Source organism: Salminus brasiliensis, chromosome 16 (genome assembly GCF_030463535.1).
Source record: "Salminus brasiliensis chromosome 16, fSalBra1.hap2, whole genome shotgun sequence".
Classification (NCBI taxonomy): Eukaryota; Metazoa; Chordata; class Actinopteri; order Characiformes; family Bryconidae; genus Salminus; species Salminus brasiliensis.
The window spans coordinates 23,484,880-23,503,525 of record NC_132893.1 but is presented as its reverse complement, the minus strand read 5'-3'; the positions used below and the strand labels follow the sequence as shown (position 1 = coordinate 23,503,525).

At 40.3% G+C, this 18,646-nt stretch overlaps 4 protein-coding genes across 4 annotated transcripts; 1 reads left to right on the top strand and 3 right to left on the bottom strand.

Annotated features, from left to right (window-relative positions):
• Positions 1-738: 738 nt before the first annotated feature.
• LOC140537028 (zona pellucida-like domain-containing protein 1) lies at positions 739-6,207 on the bottom strand. The gene is made up of 10 exons (XM_072659174.1): positions 6,114-6,207; positions 5,533-5,759; positions 4,295-4,479; positions 4,123-4,195; positions 3,907-4,004; positions 3,532-3,612; positions 3,226-3,397; positions 2,325-2,436; positions 1,588-1,614; positions 739-893 (listed from the first exon to the last, which is right to left on the bottom strand). Exons 1-10 carry the CDS (start codon positions 6,205-6,207, stop codon positions 739-741), a joined length of 1,224 nt encoding a protein of 407 aa, XP_072515275.1.
• Positions 6,208-9,758: 3,551 nt separating this feature from the next.
• On the bottom strand, positions 9,759-10,755 carry hist2h2l (histone 2, H2, like). Its single transcript, XM_072659085.1, has one exon. The coding sequence runs from the start codon at positions 10,678-10,680 to the stop codon at positions 10,300-10,302; it is 381 nt and encodes a 126-aa protein (XP_072515186.1). The 5' UTR covers positions 10,681-10,755; the 3' UTR covers positions 9,759-10,299.
• A 165-nt stretch (positions 10,756-10,920) lies between these two features.
• On the top strand, positions 10,921-11,897 carry h2ax1 (H2A.X variant histone family member 1). Its single transcript, XM_072659083.1, has one exon. The coding sequence runs from the start codon at positions 11,019-11,021 to the stop codon at positions 11,403-11,405; it is 387 nt and encodes a 128-aa protein (XP_072515184.1). The 5' UTR covers positions 10,921-11,018; the 3' UTR covers positions 11,406-11,897.
• A 226-nt stretch (positions 11,898-12,123) lies between these two features.
• zpr1 (ZPR1 zinc finger) lies at positions 12,124-18,638 on the bottom strand. Its single transcript, XM_072659080.1, has 13 exons — positions 18,405-18,638; positions 17,882-18,043; positions 17,439-17,529; positions 16,177-16,247; positions 15,465-15,551; positions 15,227-15,349; positions 14,364-14,490; positions 14,151-14,221; positions 13,791-13,880; positions 13,222-13,332; positions 13,037-13,126; positions 12,859-12,924; positions 12,124-12,781 (listed from the first exon to the last, which is right to left on the bottom strand). The coding sequence occupies exons 1-13, from the start codon at positions 18,519-18,521 to the stop codon at positions 12,656-12,658; spliced, it is 1,332 nt and encodes a 443-aa protein (XP_072515181.1). The 5' UTR covers positions 18,522-18,638; the 3' UTR covers positions 12,124-12,655.
• Positions 18,639-18,646: the final 8 nt, after the last annotated feature.

Sequence of the window (18,646 nt, the reverse complement as noted above, 5' to 3'; positions counted from 1 at the left end):
GTGTGTGTATAATTATTTGTGAACTACTTCAAGACTAATAGAAAAACAATGAAAATTTATATTTATTGTTTTTTTTGTTTCTGTGAATGATGAGAAAAGGTTTTAATGCATTGTCTAAATCAAAACCACAATTTGTGACAGTAGCAGATAATCAATGGTTAAATGTGAAAAAGAATTTCTACATTTATACATTTCTTGTTAACATATAAAAAATGCATGCAAAAAGGACAAAAAAATGACTGCTCGTAAATCACTTTATCAACTACTTATCCTCCACACTTATTTGCTTGGCCGTTACAGTCCTTTCCAGCGTTCACGTCTCCCATGTTTTGATTTCTTGTGCAGTTACTGGTAGATAAAGTTTAAAATCCTGATCTCCTTGCTCTAAATGCTTTGGACTGAAGCACCAGCCCATTCCTTATATTATAAAAGTATAACAGTGTTGTGTTCTTTTTAAAGTACAGGCCTAGTAATTGACTGTATGCTACAAATGAGGCATCTAAGGTGACCGAGATTAGATTGAAAAACACCATAGCATTCCTTTATGTCTTCTAAGCTGGGGTTGAGATTGTGTATACATTTGCTCAGGATATAAAATCTCTAAGAGCAACAATGTCCAACAATTAATACTAAAGTTGCATTCACTCCACTGTCCCCAAGCAGTTCAACAGAGCAATGCCCATGAAGGCACAAGCGAATTGTGCCTTTATGACCATGTGACCATATGACTGAGGCTGCTCAGTGGAAAAGGCTGCTCTCTGCAGCATTAGTAGACTTGCCCCTGTGCATTCGAAAGCCGATAACTGCCAGCAGGGTGATGCAGAGGGTACCAAGCATCCCAACAGCTACTGACACACCAAACACTGTGTCGTTCCTTTGGGACTGATCGTTCACTGTTTACAGAAGGCAAAAGAAAAAAACACTGGTTAGCTCAATCATACCAATTACTTGTGTTCTTTGCAATTTGATATTCAGATTTTGAACTAAGTCATTGGTGAAATAAAATGATGTCCATGTTGTTACACAATATAATAAACAAAATTCAGCTGGAAGTTGGAATAAGTGCCAAAAAAGACAAAACCAGTTCCAGAACTGAAATCCAGGGTGGTTCTGTAATAATCCCAAGTGCACTATAATATATAGAGTACAAACGATGTACACTAAGCGGACAAGGACAAGGACAATACCCATTATTCACATGCAGTTTCTCTGAGGAAGGCCGACCATCAGATTATTTATGCAAACCGATCTGCTGTCACACTTAGCAATCAGCTCACTCGCATTACCATGTGTCCACAATCGCTCACTACCATGTTGAATTCTGTTCCCTATAATAGTGCTCTTTATATAGGGGGTAGTGGATAGGGCACAGTTTCAGACACAGCTGAAGTCAACTTTGCCTTTGACTACTAATATATTGTGTTTATGTTTAGTACATTAAGGAAATTAGAAACATGAATTTTAAAGTCCCCGTAATGGTAGTTCACATTTTTTACAGATCAGTATACGTGAAGATTGGTGAATTATTACAAATGCCTTCATTCTAACCCAACCCTATGATGTAAAGGTTACAAAGCAGATGCCTACCTGCTGAAACAGGCCGTGCCTCAGCACCTGGGAAGGTAAAAAAGACTCTTATTTTCCATCACTGGATGCCGTTTTCCTTGAAGATATCATGTGTAGGTAAAACATTTAAAGGAGAATTTGGTGTCAGTCAGTCCTATGAGATGTAATAAATATGTTTACATTACATTAAATTAGTGGTTTGATCTTAAACTATAGAGAAGCTGAGTTTTTTTTTTTGTTATGGTGGCGATTGGGAGTAGGTGTTGCAATGTATGTCTGTTGTTGTCATTTGTCTTTCCACTGGTCAAAAAAAAAATTAATGTGAGTCCCTTCTTCATGTATGTGTATATGGCAGTGGTTAGAGCTCTCAGTTATTGATGGGTTGTGGGTTCGATACCCGGGCTCGACAAGCTGCCACTGTTGGGCCCTTGAGCAAGGCCCTTTATCCTCTCTGTGTTTGTTCACTACCACAGATGGGTGAAATGCAGAGGACACATTTTGCTGTACAATATTTTTGGTTCCTATCACCACTGTTACGAACAATCCCACATTTCTCTAGAAAGGAGCGTTTCTACTCCAAACTACTCTAAATGACTTTGTGTACTTCTTAAGTAAACACAAAAGCTCTTTTTAAGAGGTATGGGGAAATGCTATGGGGAAATTACTTGGTGGAATTCACCTTTAGGTTCTGGTGAAGGAGGATCAGTGTAGTTATATATTAAAGAGAATTGAAAAAGCAGAAAAAGTGAGTGTGTCACCATTGTCCACTCTGGTGATGATGGGTCCGGAGCTAACTGTGGCCATGTCACTCACTGTGGTGTCTTGATCGGACCCCACCCCCCTCTTTCTCCTCACAGTCTTGGTACAGTTCTAAGAAAAACAAGCATTCATCACAGGCCGTTAGATAGGCTCAGAAGCTGGTAGTTGGTAGTAACACATGTTTTTCAGCACCTATATAACTTTTGCTTTTGTTGCTCCCACTTCTTATTTTCAAGCTTTGGTATTTTATTTTAGACTAAAAGCAACCAAAAAAGAGAAGAACAGAGTCTAGCAAACTTCAAAAAGAAATTCCACTGTAAACCTTCTTGAGGCAATCTTAAGTTGTGATCTGCTAGTAACCTTTCCTTCTACGTGAATCACAATATCAATTATTAGCTAGCTAATGTTTCTCAGCAGGATATTGTTAGATGTGTATATTGCCGTTGTCCACTGAAAAACATGTATCTCCAAAATGGCGACTTCCAATAACATCCTTAACTTTGAACTTTTGAGTTTATTTGAAGTAATTTAGAGCATTTCTACTGGTCAATTCATCCAGAACTATTCACACAGTGTACAGAGAAACTACAGGGTTCAAACCACGGAGAAAACTTAAAACGAACAAAAATGGAGATACATGGTTTTCATTGGATAGCAGCGTTATCAGTCTTATTTCAATGGATTACACTGCAAACCATAGTAAACCTAGTGGACAAACTAGAACATAAGACAAGACAACCATATTCACCATTTGTGTCGGACACAGATGGAATTTAGCTTCTATCTTTCAGCTCCCCTCACTCACACCCCATGCTCAGTGGGAACACAAGGGAACTTCATACAGACCCTGCGGACACAGCTAGTATCTCTATGAACTCTATTGGAGGCTGGCTATCTGACCTGGCGGAGAGAACTGCAGATGGCACTGTCACAGAGCCTGGTGATACAATGCAGGTAGAAGATGGATATGGTCTGATTCTTGTGCTCTACAAAGCGAAAGGCCTCAAAAGAGAAGCGAGCCTCTTGACCTTCACCGTTGGCCCCCATCACAGTCTGACCATCACGGTTACACCTGAGGTAGAGTGGGATCGATACAGCTCAGCTCAAAGTTCTTTTTAAAATTAGTTGGAGTTTGTTTCACAGATGGCAAGTAAATGTAACATGAACTTCATACATTTGCAAATAGTCGTTTTATGATGTATTTACCCCACAAAAAGATCGTAGTATGTAGTGTTCACAGGGAAAGGGCTAGTGGTGGCATAGCATCGGTCCAGCAGGACATTGAACCTTTTGACAGAAATTAAATGGAAATGTCTTCTTGGTTCCAGTAACAGTGTTTCTGTAATTATTTGAAAGCTATTGTTTAAAGATGAAGAAAAATCCACTGTGAGAAATGTTACAAATGGGCTTCTAATGAAGATATTAATACACATCAAATATCATGATGTCATGATCATGATATCATGATCATGATTAGACTTAGTGGCTATGTTAGGAAGCATAAATTCAGCCTATATTTAGCATACATTGCTAATTAACATATAATAATGTATAATAAATACACCACTCAGTGTCACTCACCTTGTTGTGAGGTTAGTGGCCCGAACCTCCACAAAAATCCTGGTTTTCAGTTGGAGTCCTGCCGGGGGCATCTGGAGATAAGTTTTGTATTTGTTGTCCTGAAGGTTAGAGAACACATATCAACACATTGCTTTTGTGTCCCGTCTATGGCTTTAGTGAAAATTAGCTCATGCTCAGAAACTTAACAAAGCAGTATGAAGAGAAACAAAAATGCACCTGAAAGAGCCGCATGTTTAGTGTACTAATGAAGCTGCCATTATTGTCATTGATGGCCAGACTCACTCCTGATCTGCTCAACCAAACACAGACAGTTTGATGGGATTAAGAAGCTGGTTTTGAATCATTCTAACATACAGTACAGTTTGTCAAATGCTGGAGAAGGACTCACACGCTGGTCTCTGTGTTGTTTACCAGGTACTGCAATGGGTAACGACAGGAGAACAAGTAAAGCATTTCAGAGTGATACGTGATGATTCCAGCACCCGGGTCCAATGAGGTAACCATTCCCAAGATGTTCACAAACTGGACACTGGAGTAGTCTGAGAAAAGCCCCGAGCCAATCTCCTGGGTGATCTGTTGGTGAAAGGGTTACGGCCAGTATGCTGTAAACCTAAACTTCAACAAGAGCAAAAACCATTCAGGAGGCCCTGAATGGAAAACTGCATTTTTCTGTATAGTTCAGTACATAGAACTGACAAACTGTAAACCTCAAACACTGTTTTCTCTACACTGAAAAAGAATCTGCATAAATAAGACCTCAGGACGTTTACATAACTGTCTTGACTAATTAAAAAAATGTCCCAAACATTTAAATACATCCAGCCCACGAGTGACAGCCCACTTTCAAGGCTAAATGCAATGGCTACTTTGGGAGAATATGGAAGCGAGGTTAAAAAGGCTAAAAGCTAATGCTATGCTAACCAGAAAAGGGGCAAACAGAGTAAGATGAGGGAGGGACAACTGTGCACCACAGGGAAACCATTGAAGTGAATAGGTGCTAGGCTAAAAGCTAACCCAGATTGCCAGCTATAATCTCTTCACCCAGCTAGCCGCACAATTTACTGAGAAGACATTAATGGGGACACAAAGAAGACAACAATACTACCTGGCAAAACTTGGGAATATATAATAAATAACATATAATTTGCTCTTGTTATGTTAAGATATGCTAGGCTAAATTAAGATTATGCTATTTGGCGTCTGTGATCTGTGAACCAGCCAATGGCAGCAAAGTCATTTTTTTTCTCACGACCTCACCATAAAAGGAAAAATCTTTTTCATTCTGAGGTTAAACGTTACATCTGAGCATTTGTCACCCCAACCAAAGTACATACTTATTATTTATACAACTTACATAATGACTTAAAATACTTAATCAATGTCAATCAATTCTATGGCATCTTTTATCTTTTTTATTTTAATTATTTAATTTTCAGGGTCACTTTTCATTTATTCATGTCTGGTTTTTTACAGTTACAATCAATCAATATTTTCAGATCACTTATATATAGAATAAATATAGAATATTTATTTAAGCTATTGCAGGAATTATACTCTAAAATTCTAAACCAGATTCTGATCTGCTGCTCAGTTGGCTCATATCATGATCTGAATAAACACTAATACCTTTATTTTGGTAGCACAGGCATTGATGGCCGCCTCAGTGATAGGGAATTGAAATCGGAGGACAGGAGGGTCCGCTGTCCACACAGCAGTCCCCATGCATTCTGGTTTGTTAAAGACACTGTTCAGAGCCATCAACGATTCATTATAGCCACCAAAGTAAATGGGACACAGCAGAATGCGCAGATCCACCCTGTGTGCGCCACAAATGACTGTGATGTCTGAGTTGGCTGTGAAATATAAACAGAAATGATACAACTTTTTGCATAATACAGCATAACATGGCACAACAAAATCCACTAAAAGACACACCATACTCTAAAGTCTCTAAAAGCCCAAAGCTTTTGTTAAATATAGTACATGCGGTCAAAGGGGACACATGGCCATAGGCAAATTTGTCACACACACGTGCTTACGCACACATACATACTTTTTTAAGTAAACACACTCATCAGGTTGCGGGGTGGTCCTGGCGTGATTATCAGCTTGTAAAGGAATGAAAGGTGAGCTGAAAAGAATGAAGGAGATGGAGAAGTAGAAGAAGTGGATGGGAGATGAGTGTGTATGCCGATGCTTTGACTGACCTGGCTCTCTGAATGTAGGGTGTGTGCTACAAGGATTCTGGGCACAGCTGTGGAGAATCAGGCCAAGCTGATACAGGAGGAGAAGCAACCACATTGTGTTCTGGCTGCAGGGGAAATCCCACACATCACACACACTCACTATAACCTTCAACTTCTTTTTACATATATGAAAACATTTAAACTTTAAAAGTATATATATATATATACATATATATATATATATATATATATATATATATATATATATATATATATATATATATATATATATGCATATTCAATGTACTTCTAAACCAAAGCTATTAAAAAAGAGTTTAAGTTTCTCCTGTTTTTGTTGGAGAAACTGTTCCTACTGTTCCTTTCTGAGAGGATGTGATTGCATCCAGCAACAGGAGCATTAATGAGATCAGGATGTTGGATGATTACCACCCAACCTTATCCTCAACTTATCCCAAAAGTATTGGATGGAGCACCATCATTCCAGAGAACATAGTTCCACTGCTACACAGCTCAATGCTGAGGGGCTTTATACACCTCTAGCCTATGCCTGGCATTAGACAAGGACTAGACAACAACAACAACAATAATAACAATAATAATGATAGTAATAATAACAATAATAACAATAATTATAATATTCAAGAAACCTCAACGTACATGCAAACAAAAGGTGTGACTACATAAAGCTATATATTAGTATGTAGCATAATACTTTTATACAAAGTCTCATGTTTTCATAATTATTTTTATTATATATATTATGATGTTCTATCTCTACAGCATTAGGCATCAATAAATGGGATCTTTCAATATTCCTTATACACTGCATGCTGAAAGAAATGAGTTACACTGAAAGCTGCGCTCACAAAAAGCTGCACTCACAGAAAGGTGGTTCCAAGGAAATAATCAAATCATCTTAACTATGTTACCTTGTAAGATTGTCTTCGCGCTGCCTCTGCGTCTGGGTCTCTGTCACTTTCTCCTCGTATGACGCTCACTATTTATACTGGCCTCCTTTCAACCAAACATGTGTGAAAGAGTGTGAGAGGTCAGCAGAAACAAAACGAGGGGTTATGAGAGAGAAGGAGAAAGCCTGGAGGGCAAGACAAGCAACCGCAGCAACTAGCATTACCCGTCTGATACACTTACAAGTAATGATGGCATTACTTGTGGCTTCTCCTTTGGCACCACAGCTGGTTTTGTGTTTTCTGTTCACACATTAACATTTGCTTGATGCCTTTATTTCACAGTTACTTCACCACTTCATACCACAGCATAAAACATTACACAATGACTGAGAGGATACACACTATATAGACAAAAGTATTGGGACACCAGCTCATTTCTTGTTTTTTTCCTAAATGAAGGGCATTAAAAACTTTTTAGGAAAGGGAAAGCTTTCTATAAGAATTTGGAGCATTGCTGTGAGGATTTGATTGCATTCGGTGATAAAGGTGCAACTCATCCCAAAAGTATTGGATGGAGCACCATCATTCCAGAGAACAGTTCCACTGCTCCACAGCTCAGTGCTGGGGGGGTGGCTGTATACCCCTCTAGCCCATGCTTGGCATTCGGCATGGTGCCAATTGGTTCATGTCATATTCTTTTGGCAGTACTTCTCTACAGGGTCTAAGTGGTGTGTGTGCATTTGCACATCTGTGTCAGCAATTGGAACAACTTAAAGTAGCTGAATGCATTCATTAGAGGTGTCCACAAACATTTGGTTTGTTTTATGATATGGAGATGGTGGATATATGTACATACTATTTCTTTGCAAATAAATAATATTCAAAATAAATAAATAACAAATGAATGCTAGTGTTCAGCAACTGTATGGACATCAATGCACAATGAGTGAAGAATAGAGGTCTGCTGACAGTTATTGGCCTACACCTCAATTCCTTATTCTTAACATAGTTTTCTCATAGTTACCATTCATGTGAAGTGTGATAATAACTCAATAATAAGCTAATACTCTTACAATAGGTATATATATCATAATATATAATGTAATAATATAACAGATAGACAGCCAATATCCAGCTAATGATATCTAATAACAACATAGGTAAATACATACTACCCTTTACCCTTTGTTCAGGATGCTTAAAGTGGATTAAGAGTCAATCGATACTACAGAAGAGCCAGAGCTAGGCAGACATCTCCTGGTTTTGAAGGGATCATATGCATCTTATTGTTCCTCTCTCGTGGGACTTCAAGAAAACATCATTGTTGGTCCAACCTTTTAAAGGTGAAGCCCTTTGTTTGAATGTGGGTGATATCTGTTCTTACACACAGATGAAGTGAAACCACACAAGAACTGAACCCCTTGTCCTCAGCGATGTTCTGAAAAAACTCATTAAACTACACCACACATCTCATGAACAGGACGTTGCTATCAGATAGACAGTATGAAATTCCCCAACTTCTATTCCTTGAATTTGTCCCTGGTTTTGTTATACGACCCTTGAAGACAGACGCTGGTTCTCAGGGCGTATTAAAATAACAATGATATTAATTGGCCTCGCTGGGGAATTTGCAGGCCAGCAGAGAGTAACAGGAGATAATTATGGATAAAAGGAGCACTGATAACATCAAGGCTGAGCTTTGAGTGTGCAGACGTTTGCATCTCAGCGCACGTGTGCAGAGAAAGGGGTTTGGGAATACCAGTCACAACACCGACTGGAATGTGACTGATGCTGTTTGGAAACAATGTAAGGAATTATCCATTATAATAATACGTGATCAATATGTGATACACATGTATTAAATGTATAATAGAAGAAAGGTCCACTCCTTGTCCACTTGAAAGTGCTAATTTCATACAAAATACAAATTTGTAAGTAAATAAATGAAATGAACATTATTTTATAGAAGCAGAACTCATCTAGATCTCCATCGTTCCAAAGAACACAGTTCCTCTGGACCACAGCTGAATGCTTGGGGGGCTTTATACCCCTTTAGCCTACACCTGGCATTAGGCATGGCACCACTAGCATCATGTTTATCTGTTTGTCTGCCCCATTGTATTGGAAATGCTTTCCTACAGTGACTAGACAAGCTGTTTGTGTGCATTTGCACATCTGTGTCATATCAGTGTATATCATCGTTAAATCACAAAAACAAAACATGCCACGCATGATAATGATTCAGGATGAATATGCAGTAATTATGTATAACACCGGACCTTAGACAAGTGTAAAAGATCTTCTTTTACTCAAACTGCTAAAAAGTTTAGCTGAATATAATCAAATACTATCAATAATCAAAACGATCAGCACTTCTTGTTTTCTGTATATTGCTATTCAGGGTGCCTGGTGTTTACAGAAAACCTGGAATAATGAGCCTGGAATATTATACCATCAATCTGAATGGCTTGCCAGCTTCCACCTCCTGGGGGCAGAGGCCTTGATACGTTACCAAGCCAAGATCCAATCTTCCCCCTCTGTTATTCTCCCCCAGTAACACAACCTGGGGAAAATAACACCGTACAAATCACACTTTCTTTAGCACAACTACCCTGATTTCTCTGACACCCTAGAACACAAGCATCCAAGTGCTTTCCCTTTTTTCCAACAGGTTCATATTACACAAGGTATTATTACCATTTAATAACACAATAACGACAGACGTCACGACAGGTGCTGGTGTTAACATGTACCAACATGTTTATTTCTTTGATTGGACGAGATCATCGTGAATGTTTATGAGTAAGACATGGATTTGTTCTTGAATTTGCACAACACAGCAATTATTTCATATGTTTTCTGAGGCTTTCTGTGTTATTTTACACCCCAGGCACAACACCCCCATAACCTGGGGGTTACGCACCACATTTGCAAATACATGGTCATCACACATGCAAAAAAAAAAACAAAAAAAACATGAGTTCTGGATTAAGACAGAAACGTTCAACAGAAATTTGGCCAGAATAATCGAAAGGAAAGCAATTCCCAAGGCTTCAAAAAGAAAATGAGGAAATCAGGCGAATTACTGAAGATACAGTACTGTCCAGAACGTCTCTTCGGACTGTTTTTTGCGCAAGACGAACAAGAATCCCCGGACCAACATGCGATACCGACCCACCACCACCACCACCACCACCACCAGTAGATCACTCCAGTCTCCCCCTCCACAGAAACAGAGCCAGCTCTTCCGTTCACGTCCATCTTCCGTGCTCGCACTTTCACTTCGAGCTCGTGTACTTCGTCACAGCCTTGGTGCCCTCGGAAACGGCGTGCTTGGCGAGCTCTCCCGGTAAAAGCAGGCGCACGGCTGTCTGAATCTCTCGGGACGTGATGGTCGAGCGCTTGTTGTAGTGGGCAAGGCGAGAGGCTTCTCCAGCAATGCGCTCGAAGATGTCATTCACAAACGAATTCATAATGCCCATTGCTTTAGAGGAGATGCCAGTGTCCGGGTGGACCTGTTTCAACACTTTGTACACATAAATGGCATAACTTTCTTTCCTGGTCTTGCGCCTTTTCTTATCCCCCTTCTTCTGCGTCTTGGTCACGGCCTTTTTCGAGCCCTTTTTAGGGGCAGGGGCAGACTTCGCAGGCTCGGGCATCTTTTTTTTTTTTTTCACCCAATCAGTCCAAATCGCTCAGGTTCAGCTCTTTGCTCATTTATTCGCTCCGGTCTGTCCTTTATTTATAGAGTTCGCATGCAAATCAGAACAAGGTCAGAAGGCGCTCGCATTGGCCGCTGCGCCCGTGTCGTGCCACGGAGAGCGCCGCACGATTGGTCGCCTCTCTGCGATACAGTGCGTCCAATCAGGAGCGCAGTCGGGGTATAAATACCAAACCCTGCTTACATCATAGCCGAACACGTCTTTGGTCGCTGTTGAAACCCCAAACAAAGCACTTCACCGCGCGCGAGCGAGCGAGCCCGTTGGTTGATTCAGACATGTCTGGCAGGGGGAAGACCGGAGGGAAGGCCCGGGCCAAAGCCAAGTCTCGTTCGTCGAGAGCCGGGCTCCAGTTTCCAGTCGGTCGTGTCCACAGACTCTTACGCAAAGGGAATTACGCGGAGCGCGTAGGCGCGGGGGCTCCCGTCTACCTGGCCGCCGTGCTGGAGTACCTGACGGCTGAGATCCTGGAGTTGGCTGGAAACGCAGCGAGAGACAACAAAAAGACCAGGATCATCCCCCGCCACCTGCAACTCGCCGTGCGCAACGACGAGGAGCTGAATAAACTTTTAGGTGGCGTCACCATCGCCCAGGGCGGAGTGTTGCCAAACATCCAGGCCGTCCTCCTGCCCAAGAAAACCGAGAAGCCGGCAAAGAGCAAGTAATCGGCTGCTGTGAGCGAGGACATAGCGAGGACATAGCGAGGACATTGACATAACGGCTCTGTGAGGAGCCCCCATTTTGAGAAGGTGTTTCTTGTTCTTCTGCGTTGCATTGTGTTTGTTCTGCGACGAAAAACACTTCACTAAACGAAGCTTCTTGTACACTTTGATTTATTATTAGTATTTTTGGGTTTTGCTGTTTGCTGATGTTTCTTGGATGATTCCTTGTGTATGAAAAAGGCGAAGCGAGGCGGCGCTAAAACCACCACTGGCGTAAAAATGGCCGAGGGACACGTTTAGAAACTGCTAAAAACAAAAGGGGCGAAGATCTGGCAGCCTGCGCCCCTCAGCTTATGGACCAACGCTGGTTACCGTCGTCTTTGTCACGACCTGTTATTAATGACTATACTATTGAACCGTGTTGTTTTGTTCTCCCCGCTGTTCTTAACGTTTGGTTTCAATAAATGTTGAGCGCCTGAGAAAGGCACAAAGACACGCAGTGAATCAGTCTCTTCTTTCAGAGCCGCGCGGAATACCGCAGCAGCAGCGCAGCAGCAGCAGTGGAGGACTGTTGTTTACGGTCAGGCCGGAGCTCAGCTGTAATACAGAGTAATTACACAGGTCTGTTAGCAGGCCTGTCTTTCTACAGCATTCACTGTAGGTCATTTCATTTCTCCAGAACCAAAACTGAAAGGGCTGCACCAATCATGGGTAAGGTCAGGTAGTTGTTTTTTTATTATTATTGTACAATCAAAATGCATACATACATATACAGTCAATCATGGATTCAATTAAAAAAAAAAAAAAAAGCAATGCATTTAGCATTCAGACCCACACTTAATGAACCTGATCACAAATTAAGCACTTTTTTTTAAATAACATGCCTGTTCTTTATAAATCCATGGCAATTTGATAACAACTTGGTTGTTACATTGTATTTTATTATCATAGAGCTCTGGTCAGCGACATCTCCATAAAAAAAAAAAAATTATAAACAATTCCTGCTGTTCATCAGCAGATAAACTGGACCACTTTGCAATAACTCAAAGGCCAAGGAGGTACTGCCGTTATCGTATGATGCTGGCATTGTTTATACATGTAAAATGTATATTTCTTAGTAAATAATCGTGTCACAGCTGCAATGATTGAAAAAACAAACAAACAAAAACAAACAAACAAACAAACAAACAAACAAAAAAAAACAGTCCAGTAGCTTTAACCTAAGAGTCTGGCCGTCTTAGCAGTTTATCCCTCTAACTCTGGACCTCTCCGTAACCTTCTGTTTTCATGTCGTTCAGTCCTAAGTCCTCATTCTGCTCAAACGTCCGTGTGTACTTCTCAATCTTCATCTCGGGGTCGGGATCTGGGGCGTAAATGTTCTACAGAGAGCAAGCAGGTATTTAGCCACAAACATTTGTAGGCTGATTTTTAAGTTGAATATGTAAACTGAATTTACCTGCAGGTAACTGTTTCCTGCTGGATCGTCCAAGACAACGTGGACATCCATTTCTCCTGCCATAATCTTCAGAAGATTCACAGAATGATTGATGATCATTGATGATCTAGCAGTGATTACTAGGCTTGGGTACATGTCATCAAACCTTGGGTTGTTAACAGAACAATAAATTTCATACCTTGTCAATCTTCTTCCCAAATTGCTCCAGTTTCTCTGATGTGTCCGTGGTAGAGCTGTCTCCACAAGTGAACGGGTTTTTCATAACCACCTGAAATTGCCATGGATTGCAATAGGTCTTAGTGTGATTGGTGTAGCTCCAATCATGCAAAAATGAGTGAGAACGAAGTCGTTGCCGACACTCACCAGTTCTTTAATATCCTTCAGAAGGCCCTCAAGAGTGGTGAACTTTCCTCCTAATGCTGCCATACCCAACTCAAACTCGACCTCCGGGATCAGCACACTACACGTCTCCGACTGTCTCACACACACAAAGATTTCTGAAACAGGACTGTTCTCTACAACGCAGCATTTCCCTCTAAACACTCCAGAGGACTTTGTTTACATCCTAATAGTGAAATAATTCAGACCTTTTTAAAAATACATGGAAAAAAAATTCTGGCTAGTATTCCTGCAAGGGATAGACACTCACATGCTCAACTACTGTGGCCAGCGATGATCATATGGAAACATCACTACTTACTACATTCACACAAGCAGAAAGCAATAAAATAGGTTAAGCTGTCTATTCCTTATCTGGTCCAATAGCAAGATAGTACTATAAGAAATTTGTGTCACTGCATTAGCAGAATTACAGTTTCCACACAAATTGTCCATGTACTATTGACTTTCCTGTGGAAGTTATTTACAAAACAATACACTTACAAAACCACCACAGTTTAGAGAAGACGAAGAAAAGCCTAAACGAAGAATACCTTCAGCAGGTCTCTGGACATGTCTGAGGGGTCTGTAACATGCAGAGTAATTTTGGTTCCCAGCTCCTCTGTGGCACCCCCTGATTTCACCTGTTAAATGAAAGGCACAACTTTAATGCACAATACATTCAGGCATCTTCTGTATAACACATTAAAGGTGCTGAGAAATACTACACATTTTAATTTCCCCTAGTTCATATACGGATCATATACTGCCCCCCCCCACCACAAAGAAACTTGCTTAGCTTTGGAGTGATGGCAAAAGAGCTGGCGTTGTTTACCATTGGGCAGCTATAGGATCTACAATACACTGGGAGATTTTATTTTATTTTACAATAATAGGCTAATATCATTTCTGACCTCGTTAGTTCGATGTCCACAGCTGTCACAGTTGGTAGCCATGATAATGACTTCCTTGAAATGTGGGATTTCTGATTAACAGTAAAGGAAACACTTCTAACCATGCCAGCAGCAATGAAAGGTCCCCTAGAATACAAAGCAATGCCACAGGCAGAAATGACTGTGCATTTACAGTAAGAACAATCGGCTGTGCTTTCAGACATAAAAGGATACGGACAAGCTTCATGTTTGTTGAGGCTGGAGCATTGCACTCAGGACAGTTGGTGTCAAACACAAGTACTTCATTCCTCATGCTCTCTAAGTCATTGGCAGGCTTTTCCTGTGGATCTGGCTCTGTGCCCTGAAATAGAAAGTGGAGAAAAGCTTGAGAGGGTGAAGAGGGTGAAGCATTTACCAGGTTTGTTAAATATCAGGGAAATTAAAATCAAATAAAATAATAATAAATAAATAAAATAAATAACAATAATAATAGTTGTTATTAAATAAACCGATATATACCTGTTAAATGCCACATAGCACAGCTGTCAGATTATCTAAAACAATGTTTTACAAACTGTAGGTCTCCACCACTGAGGAATCATATTGTGAACATTTGTGGGTCATGTCATTGTCCATATGCTATTTGGACAAAAGTATTGGGACACCTGCTCAGTCTTTCTTTCTTTTTTCCTGAAATTAGGGCCAAGTTTTTTTTTCTGCCTTGTTTGTTTAAGTCTCTACTGTCCAGGGAAGGCTTCCTGCTAGATTGTGAAGCATTGCTGTGAAGATTAGATCGCATTCAGCAAGTGTTAGTGAGGTCAGGATATTGGAGGAGTACCACCCCATCTCACCCCCAACTCTACAACCCATCCCAAAAATATTGGATGGAGCACCATCATTCCAGAGAGAACAGTTCCACCGTTTATACCCCTATAGCCCACACCTGGCATTAGGCATGGTGCCAATAGGTTTATGTTTATCTGCTTCAGTGTCTTAATCTATTGCCAGCAATTTTTTTACATGGACTAGACAAGCTGTGTGTGCACATGCATTCGCACATGTGTGTAAGCAACTTAAAGTAGCTGGGAGATTCTCACATCTATTCCGAGGGAAGCATTTTGCTCAGGTGTTCGGTTGTAGTGGGAGACAGACAGTGCTTGGTCCTTTTGTGGTGCACACGGATTCTCAATAAAACTGTTCCCTGACGGATCGTCAATTATCTGTGATGATGCACAAAAAAACGAAAAGCAAAAAGTTAACATACACGTAGACGTGAATAACACAAATGTCCAGAACTTCAAATTCAAATAATAGTTTTAGCATTGGTAGTTTTACCAGTGTGAATTCTTCCTCCACATCTTTCAACCTTTTGAGTCTCTGAATAAATTGGTCTATTTTGTCTGCTACATCTGGATCAGTTGCCTGTGATACAAAGTCAAAGAATGAGGAAAGTCCCAGCAATATGAAAAAAGCAGCTTTAACTGGGGTATTGGCAATCAAAGACGCTGCATTATCTGATCATCTAGTTCTACACAATGAATGTTACTTACACTATATGCACAACATTATTGGGATACCTGCTCATTCATTGTTTTATCCAAACAGTTGGCATAACTGTCTATTGTACAGGAATTGTTTTCTGCCAAACTGTGGAGCACTGCTGTGAAGATTTGATTGCATTTTGCAACAAGAGCATTAGTGTAATATGATCAGCACCTTACCTCAACCCAAACGTTCCACTGCTTAATGCTGGGGGTGGCTTTAAACCGCTCTAGGTCACACCTGGCATTAGGCAAGGTGCCAATAGTTTTATGTTCACCTGCTCTAGACCCATTCTATTGGCAGTGCTCTATAGGGACTGGACGAGCTGTGTGTGCATTTGCAGTAAATTAAAGTAGCTGAATGCATTCATTGGGGTGTCCACAAACATTTGGACATGTAGTTCAAGTAGTACAATAAAACAATCTCAAATCTGTAGAACATAAAATCTCAATTTAGATTTGAATAGCTCGACACAAAACATTAGACAAAAGCGAGAAGCACTTACTCGTCTAATTGGTTGCTCTTGTTCTAATCCTGCAACTGCTCGGTCGAGAAGCCCCTCAATAGTAGACAGTGCTGAAAAAAAGTAAATGCTTCAATTAACAGATAACTGTAACTCTCTGATATTAAAGTAAGCCATACTTTATTACTCTTAATGAACACATGCATTTAAAATAATTTGTTGATATGCAAATGTTTGTGAATAATATATATTCTCTATTTTTGAGGTGGAAAAATATTTAAAATGTTTTTTGAAAATGTTAATGCACAGTTACTTTGTAATTGACAAAAGACATATAGAAAAATATGCAATCAGCATGTGCTTGAGGGCCCTCTTAGAATGTTTACACTCTTCGAAATGTTACTAACTAAGACTAAATGAAGATCAGGAAGAACAAAAAAAACTTGAAGAGAAATGATTAATTGTTGGCGAGGTGGGCAAACCAAATCCCGCTCTGACAGCAAAGCTCCCGAAGGAAGAGTTAGCAAACACAGGATGGGTGCTGCACCGTTCTACTGTGCAGCTTTGCTTGTACAAACATGATCTGACAGAAGAAGACCCTATCTTAGCAGCATCACAGAAGTTAAAGTATGCAAAACATTTTGCATCAACTGCTGTACTGATGCAGGAATAATGAAACATGTTGACCACAACCATCAAAGGTATGTTTGGAGGAATAAGAAACAGCATGTGATGAGAGGGTTAGATCTATTATTGCTTTGGCGCACAGATGCAGATAAATGAACAAATGAATTCCACTAAATGAATGAAAAAAAAAAAGGAAATTATCCATGGGATTTGCCCATAATGAATTGAATAGAAATGATTCAAGCTGGCTACAAAAGAGTCTGCATGCTGTGCTCCTTTCAGACACATACAGTAAGTAACACAGAACTTTTCCAGACACTACCCGGAGGAATTGTATGTATGAACGCAAATGTGCGAACCATCTCCCCCAACCAGCACCCGAGTGCAAAGGTAATATCAGAGTGGGCCCCTGTGTGAATAGGGCAGGCATTTTTCCAGAGAAATCACAGTGGGTCATGCATTGTCACCTGCCTAAATCACACAGAACATGTTCTGACACAGAAAGCACCTGACACAGATGTTTATAGGTAAAAACAACTTAAGTTTGACAAACATGATAAACCTCTTTCAATAATAAAGTAACTGTGCATTATCAAAAATTAAAACCCAAATGGCTTTATAGAACTGCATCCTTGGTGTTCAGTCACTCAGGCTTGCCATGCTGCAGTAATACTCACAGCCCTTCTGTGTGAACGCAGGGATTTCAAAGTCTAACTCTGGGATTCTGGTAGTGGCACTGTCTGTCTTTACAACCTCACGGTTCATATCCTGAGAACACACACACAAAGCTTAGAAATGGTGTGTACACACACACACACAAAAAAAAAACACAACAGTAACTAAACTACAAATCAACACAGACCTCTTTCTAGTCAGATGTATCATGCTAGCAATACAGTCTTAATCTTATATACCATGAAGCTGTAGTTAAAGAGGTCACTGCTGCAGTGCTGCAGGAGTAAACATGCAGCCATGCGGTCACTGGGGCTCTAAACACCTGCTCTACACTAATGTTATTCCCAAGGAAACATCATGGAGCATGTTCCTGCAATACGACACAGGGGTCCAGGTACTTCTGACTATGTGCTGAGAGACAGGACAATCCTAATATCACCATTACCTCTTTGCACTTTATGTTGAGGGTATAGGAGACGCCCTGCTCTTGAATACGACCTGCAGACTGTATTTCTGTGTTGGTCCAGTGGCAGTGAGGACATGTAAAGGAACTGATGATGATTTCTCTGAAGAAAGGGATTTTGGTTAACAGCAGACGTGTGCTTCCCTGAAGAGAGAAAAAAGAAATCAGTCAAATATAAACATTTTGTGACAATATAAGAAGCTCATATGAAATAGAGAATTACTTCAAGACCCCATATAAATGTAATCTTACACAAACATGAATTATGTTTAGTATAGAACTTAACTGGCAGTCATGATCCTTTATGGCAACCATACATAATAGACAAGGTTAGACAGATCTTTTTGAGGTTAGACAGATCTTTTTGAGGTTAGACAGATCTTTTTGAGACAGCATGCATCGTTGTGACCCTGTTTTGTGTTTGCTGAGTAGTCCATCCAAGCATGTACAATGATGATTATTAATACATATGTGGCAGCTAGCAGAGAGATCAGCTTTCACTCACGTTCTCGTAACAGTTCATGCACAAACTCTCGATTTCAGTGGGTTGAGTCTCTTCATCTTCTGCGCTAATGTCCTTAAACAGGCCGCCACGCACGCGCTCCTCGCCTATCACTGACATTGCTCGGCAAAGCTGTTAAAGTGATAAACTACTCCAACTTAATCCAGGCCAATCTAATATCAGAAGGTAAACGCAGTGTTTCTAAAACTACAGGCTTTTACTAGAAGCTTCTTGCTAATCACATG

Bases quoted from the DNA above. Each gene is read 5' to 3' on its own strand.
- LOC140537028 (XM_072659174.1), bottom strand. From the start codon at position 6,207: ATGTGGTTGCTTCTCCTCCTGTATCAGCTTGGCCTGATTCTCCACAGC. The intron at 5,760-6,113 runs GTCAGTCAAAGC...TATATTTCACAG, and splicing joins CCCTACATTCAGAGAGCCAG to CCAACTCAGACATCACAGTC. The intron at 894-1,587 runs GTAGGCATCTGC...TTCTGTAAACAG, and splicing joins GGCACGGCCTGTTTCAGCAG to TGAACGATCAGTCCCAAAGG.
- hist2h2l (XM_072659085.1), bottom strand. From the start codon at position 10,680: ATGCCCGAGCCTGCGAAGTCTGCCCCTGCCCCTAAAAAGGGCTCGAAA.
- h2ax1 (XM_072659083.1), top strand. From the start codon at position 11,019: ATGTCTGGCAGGGGGAAGACCGGAGGGAAGGCCCGGGCCAAAGCCAAG.
- zpr1 (XM_072659080.1), bottom strand. From the start codon at position 18,521: ATGTCAGTGATAGGCGAGGAGCGCGTGCGTGGCGGCCTGTTTAAGGAC. The intron at 16,248-17,438 runs GTGAGTATTACT...ACTTTTTTTCAG, and splicing joins TGCGTTCACACAGAAGGGCT to CACTGTCTACTATTGAGGGG. The intron at 15,552-16,176 runs GTAAGTGCTTCT...TTTGTATCACAG, and splicing joins AAGAGCAACCAATTAGACGA to GCAACTGATCCAGATGTAGC.